The sequence below is a fragment of the Belonocnema kinseyi genome, chromosome 3, assembly GCF_010883055.1.
Source record: "Belonocnema kinseyi isolate 2016_QV_RU_SX_M_011 chromosome 3, B_treatae_v1, whole genome shotgun sequence".
In the NCBI taxonomy this organism is placed as follows: Eukaryota; Metazoa; Arthropoda; class Insecta; order Hymenoptera; family Cynipidae; genus Belonocnema; species Belonocnema kinseyi.
In genome coordinates this window covers 98,816,517-98,836,479 of record NC_046659.1, presented here as the reverse complement: position 1 = coordinate 98,836,479, position 19,963 = coordinate 98,816,517, and the positions used below count along the sequence as shown (strand labels likewise).

The 19,963-nt window shown below is 30.4% G+C and overlaps 1 protein-coding gene across 1 annotated transcript in view; it reads right to left on the bottom strand.

Annotated features, from left to right (window-relative positions):
* LOC117169075 (transient receptor potential-gamma protein) overlaps positions 1 to 19,963 on the bottom strand; it is a 145,816-nt gene that overhangs the window by 44,571 nt on the left and 81,282 nt on the right. Inside the window, exon 5 of the mRNA XM_033355190.1 lies at positions 13,243 to 13,438. Within this exon, the coding sequence (XP_033211081.1) occupies positions 13,243 to 13,438 (196 nt within the window). The remainder of the gene's footprint in view (positions 1 to 13,242; positions 13,439 to 19,963) is intronic.

The window sequence follows — 19,963 nt, the reverse complement described above, 5'->3', positions numbered from 1 at the left end:
GGCAACCTTGACTGCAGTGTATATCTACTGCGCACCCCTACATGAAGTAGGCCTTTACTGTGCACACGCGTGTACCACAAGTGTCTGCCGATCATCCCCACATTCTTCAGAACTTACTGCGCAGATCTACGCTTTATTAATCTCTACTGTGCAACCCGATAGACTGCGGAGGACTTAACTGCGCAATCATATATACTAGATGACTCTACTGCGCAATAATGTATACTAGAGGACTCCACTGCGCATGCTGGTGTGCCAAATAATGGTTCTTCTCTCTCTTTCTCACTACTCTCTCCTTTTCTTGTCCCTCTTCTGCACTCCCACTCTTTGATCATTTAATTCCTATGCTTATTATGCAGTCTAGGGATTTTTAATCTAATTTTTATATGCTGATATTAGAGAGTTTTTAAAATAAAATACACAAAATGCCTCAACTACATTGAAAAAAATGGTATAGCTGTTGTAGCTAGAAATATAATGCTGGGGAGATATATCTGGATTTGCAATAAAGTTTAGGTAGAACTGCAAACTAGATAGCGAAGGCATATAAACCGTCTGTCTCCTGCAGACAGAAAATGTGGGAGATAATTCTATCAGCATTTGCTAAACATTCTATCAGTCATGATCAAACAGTATATTTCCTATAATTAGTTTGCTCGTACAGCTAAAAATTCTAACCTAAAGTAATTGTAGCATGAGTTTTATGCTTATGACTTGAAATGCATTTTAAATAATTACCGCCTTGCATTAATTTGCACAACACTACGCCCGAATTTTCCGTAAATACAAGAAGCTCCCTCGTGTCGTGTAGCTTGTGAGAGTTAAAAAATGAATAATATATACAGCAATGCAACAACAATGATGGAACCAAATATGGAAATAAGAGATGTTTTGATTAGCTGTAGCCTCCAGAATTATATTAAAGCCTTCAAAGGAAAGTGAGTATTCTTTTATCAGTGCGCGTATAACCTCAAAAAATGTTTGTTTACAACTTTTTCTCGATTCGCCCTATTGTACATATTGATATTTATTGATTATAACTTATTGTTTTAAATTTAAGATTTTTTTCAGTATTTATATACATGGTTGATATATTTCTTTTGTCATTATACCCAAAAATATATCGGCCTATTAGCTAGAAAAAATTACAGGCACTTCAGCCAGAAAACTCAGCTAAATAGGCTGTCAGGTTTAGCTATATTTTTAGCTAGAATGTCCAGCTGAACCTGGTTCGGTGTGACACCTATACTTGTTTAGCAATAGAAATATAGAAATGACAGCTAAATTTTCTAGATACTGCACCTATATTTTGCCTGCAAGAGAATCTGTTCAATACAGCTAACTATTTAGGAAGACGCAATCCAGCGATACTTTCGAGTTGGGATAGCAAGAATTCTAGGTAATCTACCTAAATATTTTTTTCATTGTACATAATACAATTGTAACATGTTCTTCAAATCATATTTCAAAATACTGGTATGTATTTTGTAGTTATATTTGTACTACATCAACTGAATTGTATTTTCCCCGTGATGTATTTCAACTACACACTGAGAAAAAGGTTTGTTTGAATCAAACAAATTGTTTCTTTAATATGGGGTCAAAAAAATGTTTGTTCGATTCAAATAAATTTTTTGATTGTCCTTGTTTGTTTGGTTTATTTAAATAAATTTCTTGTGTAAAATAAGTAAAGTTGTTGTTTACATTGAATATATATTTTAAACTAATTAAAGACTTTGTTCAAGTGAAGTAAATCTTTTTTTTTACACTTAACCTCAAAATTAAGCATTTTTTATAAAAATAATGTATAAGCTTGATAATATGTTTATTGTTAATCCTTAATATTATTGTATATGTGAAAGGAGAAACACGTATTAAATCAGAATGCTTATTTTTGGTTAATTTTTAACTCTGCGCTTCTCATTTCTGTATTAAACAATCATAAATTAGAATAATGAGAAATGAATCAGAGTTAGACATTTTAATAGAATGTATATATAAGTGTCCCTGCTTTTAAGTATACAGTGATAATTATAATAGAAAAGAACATGATTGATTTCATAAATCATTTTTATAAAGAAAGGAGGTTAGTATTAAAAAAGACTTACTCTCATCCGAAATCTTCAATTATATGCAAGGTAAAAACCCTAAACTTCAAGTAGTTCCTAAACTAGAGATATTGCGTCCATTTTTCAATTAATTTATGATTTTATAGTAAATGAGAACCCTTAGAATAATAAAACGCTGAAAAATACGAATGCTATCAAATAAATCACATGCTCAATTAATTTAGATTCTAGGTTAGTCCCTTAGGAACCGCCGGCAGCCCTTTAGCACGCCTAGCGGCACTTTGTAGTAATGTTTTGTACTGTATTTTTTGTTTGAATCAAATACATATTTTGATGCAATCGATTAAACAGATTTTAATTAAATGCATTGTTTAATAAAAGTCAATTTTTTATTTAAATCGGAAAAATTTTACTTGACAAATTGTTTGTTTCAATCAATAAGGCAAATAGTTTCCATTTCTTAAAATTAAATAAACTTTTTTTTAATTGAAGCAAAAATGTGTTTGATTCAATTATATGAATTCAAATAAATTTTGTTGCTTCATTCAAACAAACATTTTTCTGAGTGCATGGTGCTGAAATACGTGTATTTTAGCAATATAGTTGAGGTATTTTGTGCCCAGCTCTGATAAGTCTCCACATACAACGCACTTTTAAAACAGGAAAATTAAAAAAATTATATTTTGTAGTTTAAGTTAGATTTAGTACCACTAAAAAAGAGCTTGTAAAAGTAATCACGTTAGACAATTATTTTTATTACTCCTGGATCATTCGAACATCTCTAATTTTCTATATTCTTCTAACAACAAAATCTTGTAAAGCATGAAAAAAAAAATTTCTATTAAATTGAGGTCAAAACGTTAAAATATCATATCACATATCTTCGGACTTTAATATCTTTGTAAAATTATTTCTGAGTAATAAATTATTAATCAGTGGAAAACAGTGGAATACAGTACAAAGTAGTATACTATGCACCTAGGGGGAGAAAAAGTCCCGCTCGCCCTTGGCGCATAAGATATTTTTTATAAGAAATTTATAATTTCAGACCGTTCTCGAAATAAAATCATGATTTCAGGCCATATTAGATTTTGAATAAGCGAATTGTGATTCACGGTAATTTTAAGCGTAATTTATACGAAAGTACCATAAATTACCCGAATTCAATTAAACAAACTTTTATGAGTTACCAGAAATATATGACATTTTTTGGTTATTAAATTTATCGTAACATTACATGTCATTTATGGTAACTTAAGATAAAATACTCTAAATTCCTGTTACAAATGTATATTAATTTGCGAAAATTTATAGGCATTTTGGGCCATTTATGGTCATTTCACATGTAAATATGGTAACTTATCATAAATGATCCAAAATTCAATTTCAAACATTTGGATAATTTTCCGGAAATTCGTGGTGATTTACGGTATATTTATCAGTTTTATATGATAAATTTTTCTAAATTACAACGAAATTCGATTGCCTGCAACCAAAATTTGCTTACAGTTTTACGATGAATGGGCTTGTGGGATTATTGTAAAATGTGACCTCACAGAAGTATAATTATCATTATTCACATCTGACGCCACTTTTTACTCGCTAGTGAGTAAAAAGTAGAACCTTCGTCCCGCTTTCACAGGCGTCAAAAAAGGCTAAAATCATGCAGGTGTCGTAAGAAGTCTTCTTAGTGTTTTTAAATAGAAGAGTTCCCATAATCCTTTGGCAAATTGCTTCATCCTCCTCTAATTAAAATTTTTGTCTCATGAATTTAGTTTTATTTTGAAATATGAAAATTATTATCAGTTATGATTCTCATATAAATACGTATCCTTTTGAAAAAGTATAGAATATTATCAGATTTGATAGATTTTCTTCCCACACAAAGCATAATATTGAACGCTTAATTAAAATCCTGGCTAATTTAATCAAACGAATTTAATGAATGTAAAACTATCAGCACATTTGTATGAACTTTTTATCAAACTCTATCTATATAAACATCGTGCACTTTTCTATTATCATGTTTGTATTATAACTCTTTGAAATCATATATCCACACGCGTATCATCCATAATTTCAAAAATTGTTGTCGAATTCTCTCCATCGAAAAATCTTTTGCTATTCTACCTCGATAAGCCCTTTTTTGATTATCATGAAACTTCTATCCAATCTTACCCAGAAAGAACTTGTTTCAAATTCTATTATTCACCAATAAACATTAAAACAATTTATATGGTCATAAGAAATTCGTATCAAAAACTTTTACAAGTTTGAATTCAATAAAAGCCTGCATTGTTCAAAGAAAAATTAAATTATGTAAGAAATGTCTCTTAAAATATTTGTTAATAAACTAAATTGACTAAAACTAAAGCAACTAAGGTATTAAGAGTTTCACCTTTGACCTCGATGAGGGAGTGCAGGACATCATCCAATTGGATAAAAGTATTTTTAGGGATTTTCTTTTTCCCAAAAAGGAACGAGCATTTCCACAGGCCCATTAAATTTTTCAAACTTGGTGATTTTTTGGTCAACTGATTTATTTTGTCTTCGGTTAAAATGATAAAATTGATCAATATTTATGAATAATAAAACAAAGTATTTAGGAAGACCTATTTCAAGTGATACTTGCACTCTAATTTACTTTAATACTTTTTAAGCAAGATATTCAACAGTTTTCATAAATTTGAGTTAACTGCCGCAAATTATTCTTTCTTGGACAACAGTAAATCCTTTAGGGTCGTATTTTCACTTAAGAATCAGAGGACTTTTGTTTAAAGATAACTTTTTTTCTGCGTGAGTATGACAAAAAAATCATTCTTTTGTGTAATTACATTTAATTCATATTTGTGAAACTTTTTCAAAGAGGCGTATATTATATCAATTAATTTTAAAGTTCGTGGTGAAATAATGAAGTTTTAGACACAAAGCTTTCGGTAATTTCGCAATTTTGAGGATACCAATAAAAATTGAAATATTTTGCTTGCTGGGGGGGGGGTGTGTGAGTCGTTCTCTCCATTAACCGCAGTTTGGTGGGACTGACTTTATAAATCGGCTCTCCGTTCTCTTATGATAAAAAAGATTAAAATGATAGGCTCTTATTAATTTCCTTGTATTATTTAATTCTGGAATTTCAACAGAAGGCTGAGGAAATAGGAGATAAGGAATGCACGGAGAACAAAAATGAAAGATTTGATACAACTTGATAGCAAGTGTTTGCATTCATCCAGAAGTCAGACGATTTATCGTCAAATGAATCATAAGTTTCTAGCTTTTTGCAGAGTCCATAAACTTTTAGAAATTAAATGCAGAAGTAGGGAGAAAATTGTGGAGGCAGGAATGAAAACGAAGAAGCCATCAACTAACTCAAAGCTGCACATCTTAAATTTAGGAGGACCTAAAACTACTGAAATTCTCTCTAAGATTATTAACGACAGTTTAAACACCCATTTTATAACTCTCAAAAAGTCATCTTGTTATGAAAAGCAGTTAAGACCAATGAACTATCTATTTATGATATTAGTTCAAAACTTGATTTTCACTCAAACCAGCGTACCAATTAAAACCTTTTCGATTTCTTGATCATTAAATTTGTTGACAATTAAGTATTATTTAAAACCAAAAACGGAGTTACATTGAAATTTATTAAAATAGTGGAAAGGTGGCAGTACGGAACTACATAACCAACAAAATAGGTATTTTTCAATCAAGCAAAAAAATTCTGTAAAATGGAATTTGCTTTTTAAAGTTGAATCAAAAGTCCACATCGCATCTGCGATAAATAATTAGATTTTAGCTAAATAAAACCAGAAGGTTCTCCCGATATATCAAGTTTCTGAGGACAGATCAATCAAGTTTGATATAAAAAACCTACTTCTTACATTATGGGATGCAGAATGAGAATAAAAAATTCTGTTAAAAAAAAATGATTGTATTCCAAGAAAATAAACAGTGAAGGTCGCAATATAACAGTATGACATTTTTTTTCTAATACCAGAAGAAATATTTGCCTTCTCATTTGATAGTAATAATTTCCAGAAATAGTATTCAAGAAGAATCCTTTTTCCACAATGTTTTTTGATTATTTAAGAATATTCGATGAATTTATTCTAATTTTCGAAAAAATCATAATATACATGTTTTCAATTCTTTAACAATTCTTCCAGACTTTATCAATTAGACTGAAAGAGTTTTGGAACATTGAAGAAAGGAGTATCTTTTTCACTTCCCACCTTGTTTCATCATTCATCCTTGGACATAAAAAAGTTTCAATTTCAACAATTCTCCATAATTTGTATTCTAATTTTCGTATATAACGTTTTTTAAAATATTCCTACTTGCTATGGAATCTTCAAGTAGGTCTCTCAGGAAACTATCTTTGAATTTTGCATCGTACTGTTAATTGTGAAGATTTTTAAATCTGATATGCAAATGGAATTTTATCAGATTTTTTTGGTAATCTTTTCATGGATTTCATGCCTGATTAACACAAATCAGACATTTGCATAATCAATTTTTTGTACACTTTGGCTGTTTGTTTTTCCAGTTGAGCAAATATAGATTGCCAAAAGATTTCACTTTAAAAGAATTTTTTCTGACTTATTTCATTTTTTCTATTTTGAAAAGTAAATTTTGTTTGAAAGTAATGGAACTTTTTTCTAATTTGAAATTTTGTTAAGTTTCGGAAAGAAAAGATGCACGAGTTCATTGAAATCTGTATCGCTGAGTTTAGTTCCAATCCAATTAAGCGAAACTGTTTTTTAATGTAGAAAAATCCCGAACAATCTAGATTTTTAGTTACTCTATTTGATTTCAACATCTCCTGCATTATTGTTTTTCATGTTTTCAAAAAAATTTTCAGTTGACGACTTTGTCGTATTGATATTTCCATGAAATACCTGTGAATAAAACCCTTCATGTGATCAGTAAGCTATGAACCCCATCCAGAAATTTCATCCGCTCTTCGTCCATTCTCCTTGTAACGGTTTTCTGCTTCCTGATTAGTGGGCCGGACGTGCTTCAAGCTTCTCCGCAACCCAATAAACTTTATTAGCGAGAAATGTGATAAATATGTGTGCTTCCACTTCTGAAGTGAGAAACGTTCATCTGTTTTACGTGAATCTTTTATTTATTATTGTAGTGCATACTTGAAAACAGTGCAATTTATTATCCATAAATTTCTACTAGTGTCGTGAGAGCAAGTTCTGCAAGTTAATGAGTGACAAAATTCGTTGGCGTAGCTGGAACCAGTTTGTTTGCTATTGACACTTGTAAACTTTACGATTCAAAATTTCAGCACCCGGCGAGAATTGCTCTGATGAAAAACTGTTGCTTAAAAGTAGCTCGGGGACAACAGAGACCAAATCTAAAATAAAATCATTAGAAGAATCCTACACTAGCTTTAAAAGTGACACAGAAGAAACTAGGTAAGACCAGGAAGTACTAAAGACAGAAGATGAAAGCGTTCAGGAATAATTAATGCAGCTGGAAAAAGAAGTGTTAACAATTCAATTACCGTCAAGTACAAAAAATATACTTATTTTCAAACTTAAGAATACATCCGAGACTAATAAAGATTTGTAGATGTCGACTCTTTCTATTTTCAAGCAGCTAAACTTACAAACTCCGGATCATAACATAGAAGTAATTTACAGATTAAGAAAGCTTAAAGATAAGTCTGATTTACGTCCCCGAGATGAAAATTTTTTCTGTCAACAATAAACAATAATTTTTAGAATCTGGACGAGCTTTATTCAAAACCGGATTGTGAACCTTCCAATAATAATACAGAATACATGATAATACAGAATACATGGCTTCAACAAAGATAAACCACTATTGAAAAGACACCGAAACATCAAAAGCTGCATAAGCAAATAAGTGAACAGTTTCAGTCAATAAAGTTCAAAGGACGTCCATTGCTCAACAATAAAGATCAAGGAAACAAGGAAACCATACCTATCACTATCACAGAATATTTGACACCTGGAACTGAATACAGTAAACGCAGAACTTCCCAAACTAAAGTATAAGTCAATAAGAGAGAAACAAGCACAGCAGCCTGCAACCCTATTTTGTCTTCAGGAACAGCAAATACATTCTTCTAGAAACAGTATAAATAACTTTTCTAAAACCGACTCTTGGAATTCGCAAGGTTTCAAAAAGGTTGATGGTACATATTTCCAAGAAAATTTTAGATTCAATATTTTATGCATTTGTGAGAACTGGCTTTTGTCTTCACCTAGACTGCTCCCACGGTTGCTGGACGATTTTTAAATAGCTTATCGTAAACTGGTATTAGCGTAGAGACTCCAAGAGTGGTGGAGCTAAAGAAAGATTAAAAATGATTTTTAACAGGAATATCCACATTAACGAAATTCTCTTGGTCAAATTTCAAGGTTACTGAGCGGCATTCCCCTTGGTCTAGTTTATATTTACCCTATAAAAGCTAGATAAAGTTTATAACAAAAACTGTGGGGATTTAGTCGAATAAATCGACCTCTTAAAATATTGCAGCTACACAGTTTTGTACGGCAGAATTGAAAAAGACTATCTGGATTAATTTACATTGCTAGAAGTTCTTGGTAAATTAAGTCATTTATTTACGTTTTTTAAACTTTTCTTCATATATCTAGCGTTGAATTTTAGTATTTTTTATATTGTGACAAATTTTGATCATAGATCGATTGTTTTGGAATTTATTATCATTTATTATCATCATTTATTATCATTTATTATCATGAGAATTTCATCTTTCTCCATAATAGAAACATGAAAATGTCAATAGATTTCAAAGCCTTATCCACTATTTCATTGAAGTTGAGTTGCCTAATGAAAGTAGAGTCACTTCATCAAATAATAATTTAACCTCTACCATTGAAGAGGCCTCAGATAAGTAAAAAATGAAGCACGAATACTATTCAAAACCTTGGTTAGAAAAGGAGCGTGACCATCTAAAAAGGAACTTAGAGTTTGTCGTAGGAAATGATGATTCATTATGCATCATGTTGATAACTTAAATTTTGACATATTAAAATGGAGATACAATTAAACGATAACAACAAAAAACAGAAACAGTATGTATCTTTAATTTTAGACACCTTAGTTTCCTAAGAAAATGCAAAAAACTCCGGTGATTTAGTCAATGAATTTAAATCCTGCCTATTCGCTATTAATTGCCTTAGGCGCTGACTTCTTTTCATGAATTTTTCAAAATATTGCCGCAGAACTAGTGTTAATATTTTACAAATTTCTTCAATCCGAATTGAGAATCCGAATAAGAAGGGTCATGGAGTTTGTTGTCAAGATATTCTCTTTAAAGAAATCTGTTATATCATCAGAGATGGTACTTTACCAACCGTAGACAACTCTCCAAACCATAAAGGCTGAAAATCTACACAATATCGATCAAGTTAAGAATCTTCAATAACAGAAAATGCTTGACGTCTAATCAGACTAGATGGAAAATAATATTTTAAATTAAAATTATTTCTTGAAAAAAGATCCTACTCTTTCTTCACTCCATTGGGAATCGAACCACAAAACTTCTGATTTCCGGTCAGGTGCTTTTCCAATTATGCAATTAGACTCCTTTAAAATAATTACTTGTACTATTAACACCTAGCTGAAAATTAGCATTATTACCTGGAATTAAGAGTTCTTATTCTGATCCCTCTAATAGATTAATTGGAAAAGCACCTGACCGGAAATCAGAAGTTTTGTGGTTCGATTCTCAATGCAGTTAAGAAAGAGTAGGATCTTGTTTTCAAGAAATCATTTTAGTTTCAATATATTCACGGAAATTTTAACTAAACGTTTAAAGAAATGTGTAGATTTTAGAGAGCAAAAGGGATGCATTGATGAAACTTTTACTTTACATGCAATCATACAGATTCACTTGAGACGAACAAGAGTTTTGTTTGCTATTATTTCTAGCTATTGTTATGCTGTTTGTTATTTGTGTTGGTTTTAATACTGCCTTCTCTTCTATTAACCATTAGAAATAATGGCCCAAGCCATGAAGCAATGACAAAGAAGGAAATTTAAGGGGTTTCCATCAACTAAGTGAAGTGTTACTACTCGCATATTCAGAAGACTTAGTGATTCTGGCAGACTTTCCAATCGAGCTAGAAAACTCCGATTTTTATGTGCCTATTGTACTTAAAACATTCTTGTTGTAAATGAAGCAAAAACGAACATTTTTACTGTCAAAAAGGGATGTCCAAGAAACGAAATTGATTTTAAATACACAAGAAACAGTATCGAAGTTGTATCTTTTCCATTTGATCAACCTTTAAATCCGATTGGTTGTATGTGGTATGGCACTTAGTACATCACTATACACCTTCGAATTATTCATAATTATTTATCAATTATTTATCATTAGTTTGCAAAAATGTCCCCTACTAAAGAAGGCCCAATTCAAGTTTAATAAAAAAAAGTACTAGGGCTGCTAACAGGCGCTCCAAGGTACGCTGTAATCACTGAAATAGGAAAAGACCCATTGTCTTATTCCTAAGATTAAAACAATTAGTATCGATCCCCTAATTCTGCCCCAAAAATAACTCTGAATCCGGAAAGCCTTCAAGAGAACAAGGACAGTATTCTCTATTCTTACAAAAACTCACTTGAAAACTAACAAAAAAACCAAAAACAATTTTTCAAGCTAACACGAACGGCATGAGGTTATGTTATAATATGCAGCTACTAGAATATGCTAGATCTGTGCGCATAGAGGCAGGCTATCATAGTTAAGAAAGTAGTTTATTTTATCCTCAATGTATTTTGTAATGCATAGTCATTACATGTAAAAATTGTATAGACGTTTTTTTTAAAAAGTTATTTGCTAATAGAAACAATATTTTATAACAACGGAAATATTTTTTAAGTTATATATCTGCGCACGGATATGGGTTTAAAACTGAAAACAAATAAAGATACATACTATTTCATTAATTCTTTTTTTCTTTAGGTAATAGAAATAAGTTGAAACAATCTTCATATGAAAAATGACATCTTTAATGTATTATATCAATTTTAATGATTGATATCATAGAGTTTAAATATTATTATCAATTAAGGGACGAATACATGATTTTAGAATGTACTGATAAAAAATATTTTTTAATTCTACCAGGTTATTCATATGACATTTAAATTAAAGAAAAATGAACAGAAACAGTTATTTTATAATGGAGCGTCGAGTAAGATAACTTTTAAATATGATAATTAAATTTCTTCATTAATAATAAATTAAACCTCTACATTAAATCGCTATTATTGATTTGGAACAAAATCGACAAAATAAAATTTCTTGAAAAAGTTCTTCAATTCAAGCTGAAAAGAAAGTCAGATTCAAATCTCAAAAAATAAAATTCCAGAATTCGAAAGGGCCCCGACAATTAGGACTGCATAAATATTCAAATTGCAGCGATTCGAGTTATTCCATTGCCAACATTATAAAATATCTAAAATAAAGTAATAAATAAAAAATAATCTAATTTTATGAACTTAAAAAAAATTTAATTTTTAACTATTAAACCAATTTTTTAATTCTTCATGTTCAGGAATTTTTCTTGGTTGCTAATTTTACAGTGTCGGTTATTTCATAATTTTGGCAGTTTTATTTTCATAATTATCTATTATAGATCATTCTCAAACCCGGTAACATTAAAGACTGTTGCAAAATTTCAAATGAAGAAAATCGAGAATGATAGTCATTTTAAAAATTGAGAAATTTTTTATTTCGAATAGTTTTTTTTGGACTTGAAGTTTTCAGGTTGTTTACTAATTTTAACATGAACCTATTTCAATTTTTTCAAACCTTTTTTGAGATGCCCTGAGTCAGAAAAAAAGAAATTTCATAAAAGTGTCTGTCTGTCTGTAGTCTGTTGTATGTAGGTACGATAACTTTCGAAAGACTGATGAGATTGGATTGATTTTGAAACACATTTTTAGGAGATAAAAAAAAGAAATTCGATAACCAGCCATTTTTGACCAGTAGTTCTGGTTTTATCCATAGGAAATGCTTTTTCAGAAATCGAAAATGCCCTTTTCCAGTTTTCCTTTTCCCTTTCCTTTTTTGTTTTATTCGTAACAAATGACAAAAATTATATTTTAAGCAATGTTTGAAAATTGTGCTTTCTTTCCATCAAATTTTTTTTGCTTCGGCATGAAAAAGTCACTTTCAGACAACTTGTTTGTTCTGTAAAGTATGTAGCACTTTTTACGTCTAATATTTATAGCTGCTCTATAAAGACTTTATACTGAAATTTCAGGAAGTAGTAAACTTACTATACCGTTGATGTTTAATTAAAGAGTGATTGCGAATAATAAAGTGATTTACACGAAGTTATGAGATACCATCAATTACCAATCATATATTACCGATAAGTTAACATAAAATAACATGAATTGAAGTTACTTTTTTTTTTAGAAATTTTCAGAAATTTATAAAATTACTAGAAACTTCCAAAATTCTACAAAAATTTTCTGTAATTTCTGGCGTTGAACAAATTTGCTGGTATTTTTTATTTTTATTCTTATCGACGCCAGAAAAATAATGCATGGGGCGCAAGCGTAAATTTACAGATAAATCACTATTTTTCTAAGTTATGTACAGCCCATATTTTTGGTTATTTTTCAACTAAAAGGACATTTTGAAATACACATATAGAATAAAGAAGTAGAAAGAAAATCATGAAGGGCATTTTTTGGGAATCAGTTTTTTTTCCATTGGAATTATAAAATTTGGATTCTACTGTGTTTTTCACAATGACAAAAGAGTTCCAGTTAATTAGATTGAAACCGACTTGATGAAATTTAATGAACCTTTGAAGGCATATTTAATGAAACCTTTAATGAACTCGTACAAATATTCTTTCCGAAACTTAACAAATGTTCAAAATAGAAAAAAGTTCTGTTACTTTCAAAGAAAATTTATTAGAAGTAAAATCTGCAGCACTCTATATTTTCTGTACTAAAAAAAAGTACCCATTAAAAAAAAATTTTGATGATGGAACAGTCTGATTTGTGTGAGTCTGCTATTGAATCCACCTCTTCTATTTTATTTATGTTGTAAAATTAGTATATGGAAGGAGAGTACATAAAGGACCTTATAAACTACAATTTCTTGAAAGAAAATACGGTAATTAAGTTTGATTTAGAGCGTCACCTGGTATTCGCACTTGAATTCGTGCTCAAGGAAGGAAAGACGACGAAGCTCCCAGGAGAGTTCAAAGGCCGTTAAGATGGGGTCCTTAGAGGACAAGGCGATTAACGATGGTGATGCCAATGCACGATAGGCGTTTATTCGACTCCTGGAATGTCGCAGTGAATCCTCGCCTCTCGATAAAACACATTCGTCACAGCTGTCAATCAAATGTTTTCAAGTCGTAAATCACATTTTTTTTTAGTTTCAAGGCCATGTCATTCGTATCGAATCTTACCGTACCGGGATTTTGTTTGTAACTCATCACGTCCACTGGAAATGAGATACCAAGTTGAAATTGTTGAAAGTTACATAAAAGAATACTTATAATCAAACTTTTTTCTGTATCACGAGTATGATACCTGTACTTGGCCGGCCTAGGCCAATAAAATGCGCCTTATTATCCGCGGCAATTGCGCGCGCATGCGCATTCGATACTTTCACCCACACGCACTGTTCTGAACTGTACTTTTCTCCTTAAGCTCATCTCAAACCTGAGGCGTAATTCCATGAGATAACTCGGAAAGCATATTTTTATTACATAAAATATCGTGCGTACCGAGACAGCGAAGTCTTTTTACGGTCTCGCATTTCTACAATCTCAGGCTCGCCCATAAAAAATTTACTTCGCTTCCATGGTGCACAATATACTGTTGTTTAAAATTATTTTAATGGTTTGAAAATACATATTTGTTAAAGTTCTATAATTTAGAATGAATAAAAAAATATCCAATTAATAAATAGCCACATGATTATTCTTATAATGCTGAATTGGACAATCATTTTCAGACATTCATTTTAATTATCATTAATTATAAAATTATACTAAACATGTATTTCAAAATCTGAAAATAATTTTAAACATAATTGATGATCTGACAGTAAAATTATTAACAGATTTCGATGTAATTGTTTATAAATGATTGCATGTATTATGAAGAGTAACTGCAGATACTTTATTTCGACTAAATAAAATTTTTTATTTACAATCTAGTTTAAACTTTTCTTCCTTGACATTTAGTGATACTCTTTCTTTTAAGACCTTTAAATTTAAAAAAACAGGTCATACGCCAACGTAATCATTAACTAAAAATAATGTTCAAGGGGTAAGAGTAATAAAAAATTATTTATAGTGTTATAAGCATATAGTGATTTAGTCATTTTTTCGTGACTCCTAATAATTATCTGTTATAAATCCATAGCTTTTGTATGCAATAAAACAGATACTATTTGGGCTCACAATTAGTTAATAATAACTGCTTTTTTTATTATTAGAAATACAGTTAATTAACATAACAATTTTAAAAAACAAATTCACATTTTAATCAAGTTTTAATAAATGGGCTTAGTTTTTTGCGGTATCAATTTGAAATATTTTACCAAAGACTTCTTGCTGCCATATTTTTCAAATTGATAGAAGATAATAATAATTTAAGCGACAATTAACCTTTTTTTATTAAAGAATGTTCAACTTTTTAAACAAATTTATTTTTAATTCTTAATGAGCTTCTAGATTCTGTTGAGGAAAACGGATGTAGTTAGAGACTATAATAATGTGATAAACATGAATTATTATAGCATAGCAAATACTGTAAGTAAGACAGAGTCTACTAGAGTTACAAAAAAATACTGAAACTATTATTGACCACGTTATAACTAGCGGTTTGCAATTAAAAATAAATGAGGAAGACACTGTGCTCTTTAATCATAGAATCTGGAATATAGAATTTCATATCCTGAAAGTTAAAAACAATAGAAAAGAGGTACTTTATATTAAAAAGGTTGATATGAAAAAAGTAGAAGCTACGTTAGAACAAGAATGTGAAAATAAAAATATTAATGGTATAGAAGACCTAATAGAATTAATTAAACTTACAAAAGAGAAAGAAACCAATATGAGAAAAAAGTTTCAATTAAAAATATTTCATTTCCTGCATAATCTGTTGATGAGACTGTTCGAAGCATATGTGAGAGAAGAGGGTTTAACAATAATTGTAAACAAGTCCAAGATGATGTGTTTCAGAAATAAAAGGGGTAGGTCAGGGTACGAATGGAGGTATAATGGCGATGTGGTGGAGTTGGTGGATGAGTTTTGCTACCTAGGATTATGGTTCGAAACGAGAGGAAGCGAGCTGCATGTGATGTGAAAATTTGTGGATGGAAAGAACACAAGAGAGTTAAAAGTTTGCATGAGAGATTTTTGAGATAGGTTATGGGAGTGGAGCTGCCCAGGTTATATGCTGAGGGAAGAAATAGGACAAGAAAAAACGTTCGTGAGGCAAGTGAAAAGAACATGGAACTTCGATGAGACACTAAGAAGGGGAGTGGGAAACAAAATTTCACAGGCGTGTGCCACCAAGGTCATGGATAAAGAGAGGAGGGGTAACATTGGATGTTCTAAATGGAAGGAGGAGAGATGAAGTGAGGCGTAAATGTGATGTACAAGAGATGGGTACAAAGTGGAAGGAAATAAAGGAAGATATTAAGATATGGCAAGGCGAAAAAAGATGAGAAAAAATTGCAGATTCAAGGCACAACAGCTGGCATAGAATGGTTAAGAGGCAGGGGGAACCAGAGTAGCTGAAAAAAGATTAAAAATGAGAGAAAATGGACTAGAATAGTGAGATTCAGAATGGCAAAGGGCGTGAGAGCATGTAGATATTGAATGAATGAAGAAGAGAATTTTTGAAAAGTATGTTGGTATGAGCAGGAAACATGGTTGCACGGGTAAGAGAGGTGTATCGGGACGAGGGGGGGGGGAGTACAGAAGAGAGAATTAAATGGATTTTGAATGAAAATGGTCAGTGGGAGAAATGGATTGAGAAGCTAGAATATCTAAGAGAGAGAGAGAGAGAGAGGGAGCTGGTTGCACAGGATAGAAAAAAGCCAAAAAAATGTCTCCGAAAGAAGGAGAGTTACGAAGTAGTGTTTCGGACTAGAATAAAAATTTGAAATTGATAATGTTAAGAGGAAATGGAAACCCAGGGCAAAGTTGCAATCGTTTGGAAATAAGAATAATAATTTAAGACTGTATAAAGCGAATAGTTCGTGAGATACTATACGGCTTATTTTTAAGAAAACTTGTAATGGTTTTGTGAACACTCTCATATCCGTGAAAGGGAAAAAGTGTAAACAAATAAGAGATTAGACTAACGAATAAAAGGGATCGATTGTATGTTAAGCAAAACAATAAAACACACAAAATGTAATACTTAAAAACCAATTTAAAAAAATTAAAAATGAAGCTACTGAGGAAATAAGAAAACTAATAAAAAATTAAACTAATGAATCGATTGAGGGATATAAATATACAGAAATAAATAATTCGTTTGAGTTCTCCAATTAATTGAATAGGTATTTTCAAAATATTGGGTTAGACTTGCAGAAAAAAATCAGTGAAAGTACTTTAGCACGACCAGAAGTAGCACGTGATACACTCATGACAGATTTTACTTCCATAAATAGTATTGAGTTAGATCAAACTATTGATAGCTTAAAAAATACTGCAGCTGGAGATGACAATATTACTACACGCAAATTTATGATATTATATCCAATAATAAAAAGTAATTTTCTACAAATTATGAATGAAGATTTTGAACTGGGAGATTTTCTGAATATATTAAAAACAGTAGAATTGTTCGCATACACAAGGAAGGGCAAAAGACTGAGGCAAGTAATTACAGACCGATATAACTATTACGTGTTTTCTCAAAATATATGAAAAAGCAATGAAATTTAAATGTACAGATTTTACAGAATACACTTTAAAGAAAGTTGATAAAAAGGAAATAGTTACAGCAGTTTTTCTAGAATTAAAAAAAGCTTTTGACACAGTTAGCCAGGATATCCTAATTAAAAATCTGTCTAAATGGTTATTAAAGATAAAGCTTTACATTTGCTATGGTTGTACCTTGCAAACAGGAAACAGTATGTTTATGCGAATGGTGAAAAAGGTAAAGAAGTCCAAGTAAAAGTAAGAGTTCCGCAAGGATCTGTACTGGGGCCACTCTTATATATATTTCATGTATGTGAAAAGACGTTTTTTACTAGGATTGAACAGAAAAATGTTCATGCTTGGGAATGATACTGTACTTGTATATGGCAGCAATCATTATAAAAAACTTAACTATAGAAAAGTATTTACAAATGACCTGCGAAAAACGTATTACATAAATAATCTAGGGCAGAACACAGCTATATGCAATAGTATAGACACATGTCACAATCTACCAGAGCAAATTAGAGAAAGCAAAATTTTACATGAATTCGCAAGAAAGGGTAAGAAATATTATGTAAAAATTACGTAGCTTAATATAAATAGACTGTAAAATTTGTCACTACGAAATTAGATCTTAAATAAAGTGAAGTATTACAAATGTATAAAATAATCACTTATGCATACCCAGTCACCAGGATTATCCCTTTTTTGGGTAATAAATTGAATAAATGAAGGAAAAAACAGATGCATTATTTTCTAATAATTGTTTATGTAATCAACGATTTTTTGTGAATTGAAAAATTTTACAAAAAGGAGTCTTTGGCAGGAAATTCCATATAAAAGCATACACAAGTAATTGATTGAAAACATGACTTTTATTCCTTATTCTGTTTATAACATTATGCGAAAGAAATTTCCTTCTCTAGAACACTGAAAATTCTTTTTCTTTAGCTATTATATTGATTCATGACCAATTTAAATAAATTTGAAAGTCTTAAAAGAAATGGCATCACTGGCAATTTTAACTTTACAAGGTTTAAATTTTGTTGTGGAATAAAGCAATTTTGGTTTAGTCGGAGTAAAATATCCGCCATTACTCTTTGTACTAGAAGGATTTGCATTCATTTCTAAAAAAAAAAACCAAAACCGATGAGAACTGTGTTGTGAGGCGTTTAGTTCTCAGAAAGGTGCTTTTACCATGAAGGGCTTGTTGGGCAACCTTTTAATTTGATTCTTTCAATCTGATACTTTTATTCAGTCATTTCTGTTAAAACTTATTTGAAGGTGTCAAGAATACGTTCTAAAATAACTATAGTTATTGTATTTTTTTAAATTTATAATTATCAAAAAAATGTCTTCAAAAATTATTATTTGAGTCGACTCCATAAGACTAATATTAATTAATACATTTTTTAATGTTCATAAATTATAACATTACAATAAGGATGTATTTTAAAAACCTTAGCATAATGAAAAAAAGTTAAAGATAGAAGTATCAGATTAAAAGAATTAAATTCATTCATACAATCAAGAACAAAATCATTGGCAATTAAAATCTTACATTTTAAACAAATGAAATTTTCGAATTACTGTATTTTGAGGTACTATAATTCAAAATTATTTTGCAGAAAATCTTCCTTAAATTTTGCATCAAATTTTGAAACGTAAGAAGAAAATTTTCTAGAAAATTTCACTTCGGAAATAACATCAGTATTTAAGAATAAGTATTGGTAAGTATTAGATCTAATACCCACAAATACTTCTTTTTTATAAGGGATCATGGAAAATTTTTTTCTTCATTCGGAAAAATGCGCGTCACTTAATTTTTTCTTAAAATCAACATATATTTGCACTAAATAGTATTTAAAAAACTAAGCAGAGTATAGCGCTAGGGCTAGCATTACGGAATTGTACGTAACGACAGACAGTTAGATTTGTATAATATAAGCATTACTGTACCCAAAAAAATGTCAGTAATTTATGCATCCAGTGAGTATGACATGGCCTTAAGAGTAATATTTGAAGAGGTAGAAATAATAATTCTATTACCAACGTTTCCCGCCATCAAAAACCAGTGAGGATTCAAGTCAATGTTGAAAGGGTTCGTATCCATGCCAAGGCAGCGATGTCTTTTTACGGTCTCGAGTTTTTGCAAAAACTCACGCTCGGCCGTAAAAAAACTACTTCGCTTGGAAATTACTTGCCCTCAGAAATTTGTAAATTTAGCATGGAGACGTATCCTTTTAGCATGGACTTTAACCCTTACAGTTTTTTATGTGAACGTACTTTGACAATATGAACCTAGAATTATATTCAAAAGGAGAACCTATATAACTTCGGAATTTTTTTGTACTGATACTCTTCCCAGTAATTTGTCACTGCCAAAATTATAATCTGCTGATGTAATAAGATCCGCTTTTCAATAAATCTTGAGAAAAACAGCTTCAAACATATTTTTATTATTGTCATATGAGATAAAAATAAAAAAGTATATTAAGAATAAAATAAATATTCAAATATGAAGAAACAGTACAATAATATGAATGTAGAATATAAATCAAAGGCACTTGCTACAGGTTTTGTAGCGAAAAAGTTGTTATATTTTGACCAAGGATCGCAAATATTTAGAATATTGCAATTCGATAGTTTCAAATTAATTTGTATACATAATAGCTACTACAAAAATCTTCTATGTTTAGACTTTAAAAATGGTAAAATATTAAGACAATTATGAATAATCCTTAATAAACCAAACATCCTTGGGTTTAAAGTTTTTTTCAAATATATAGCAAGAGATTGGATACCATTTACGTCATGTAAAATTATTTAATTGGAATATTTTCAATATTTTTCATCCTGGGTCGAAAAAGAATAACTTTTTGACTACAAAGAAAGAAATGCACACGGTCACTGAAATTAAATGATTCGAATTTTTAAATTAAAATTAAAATAAAATAATAAATA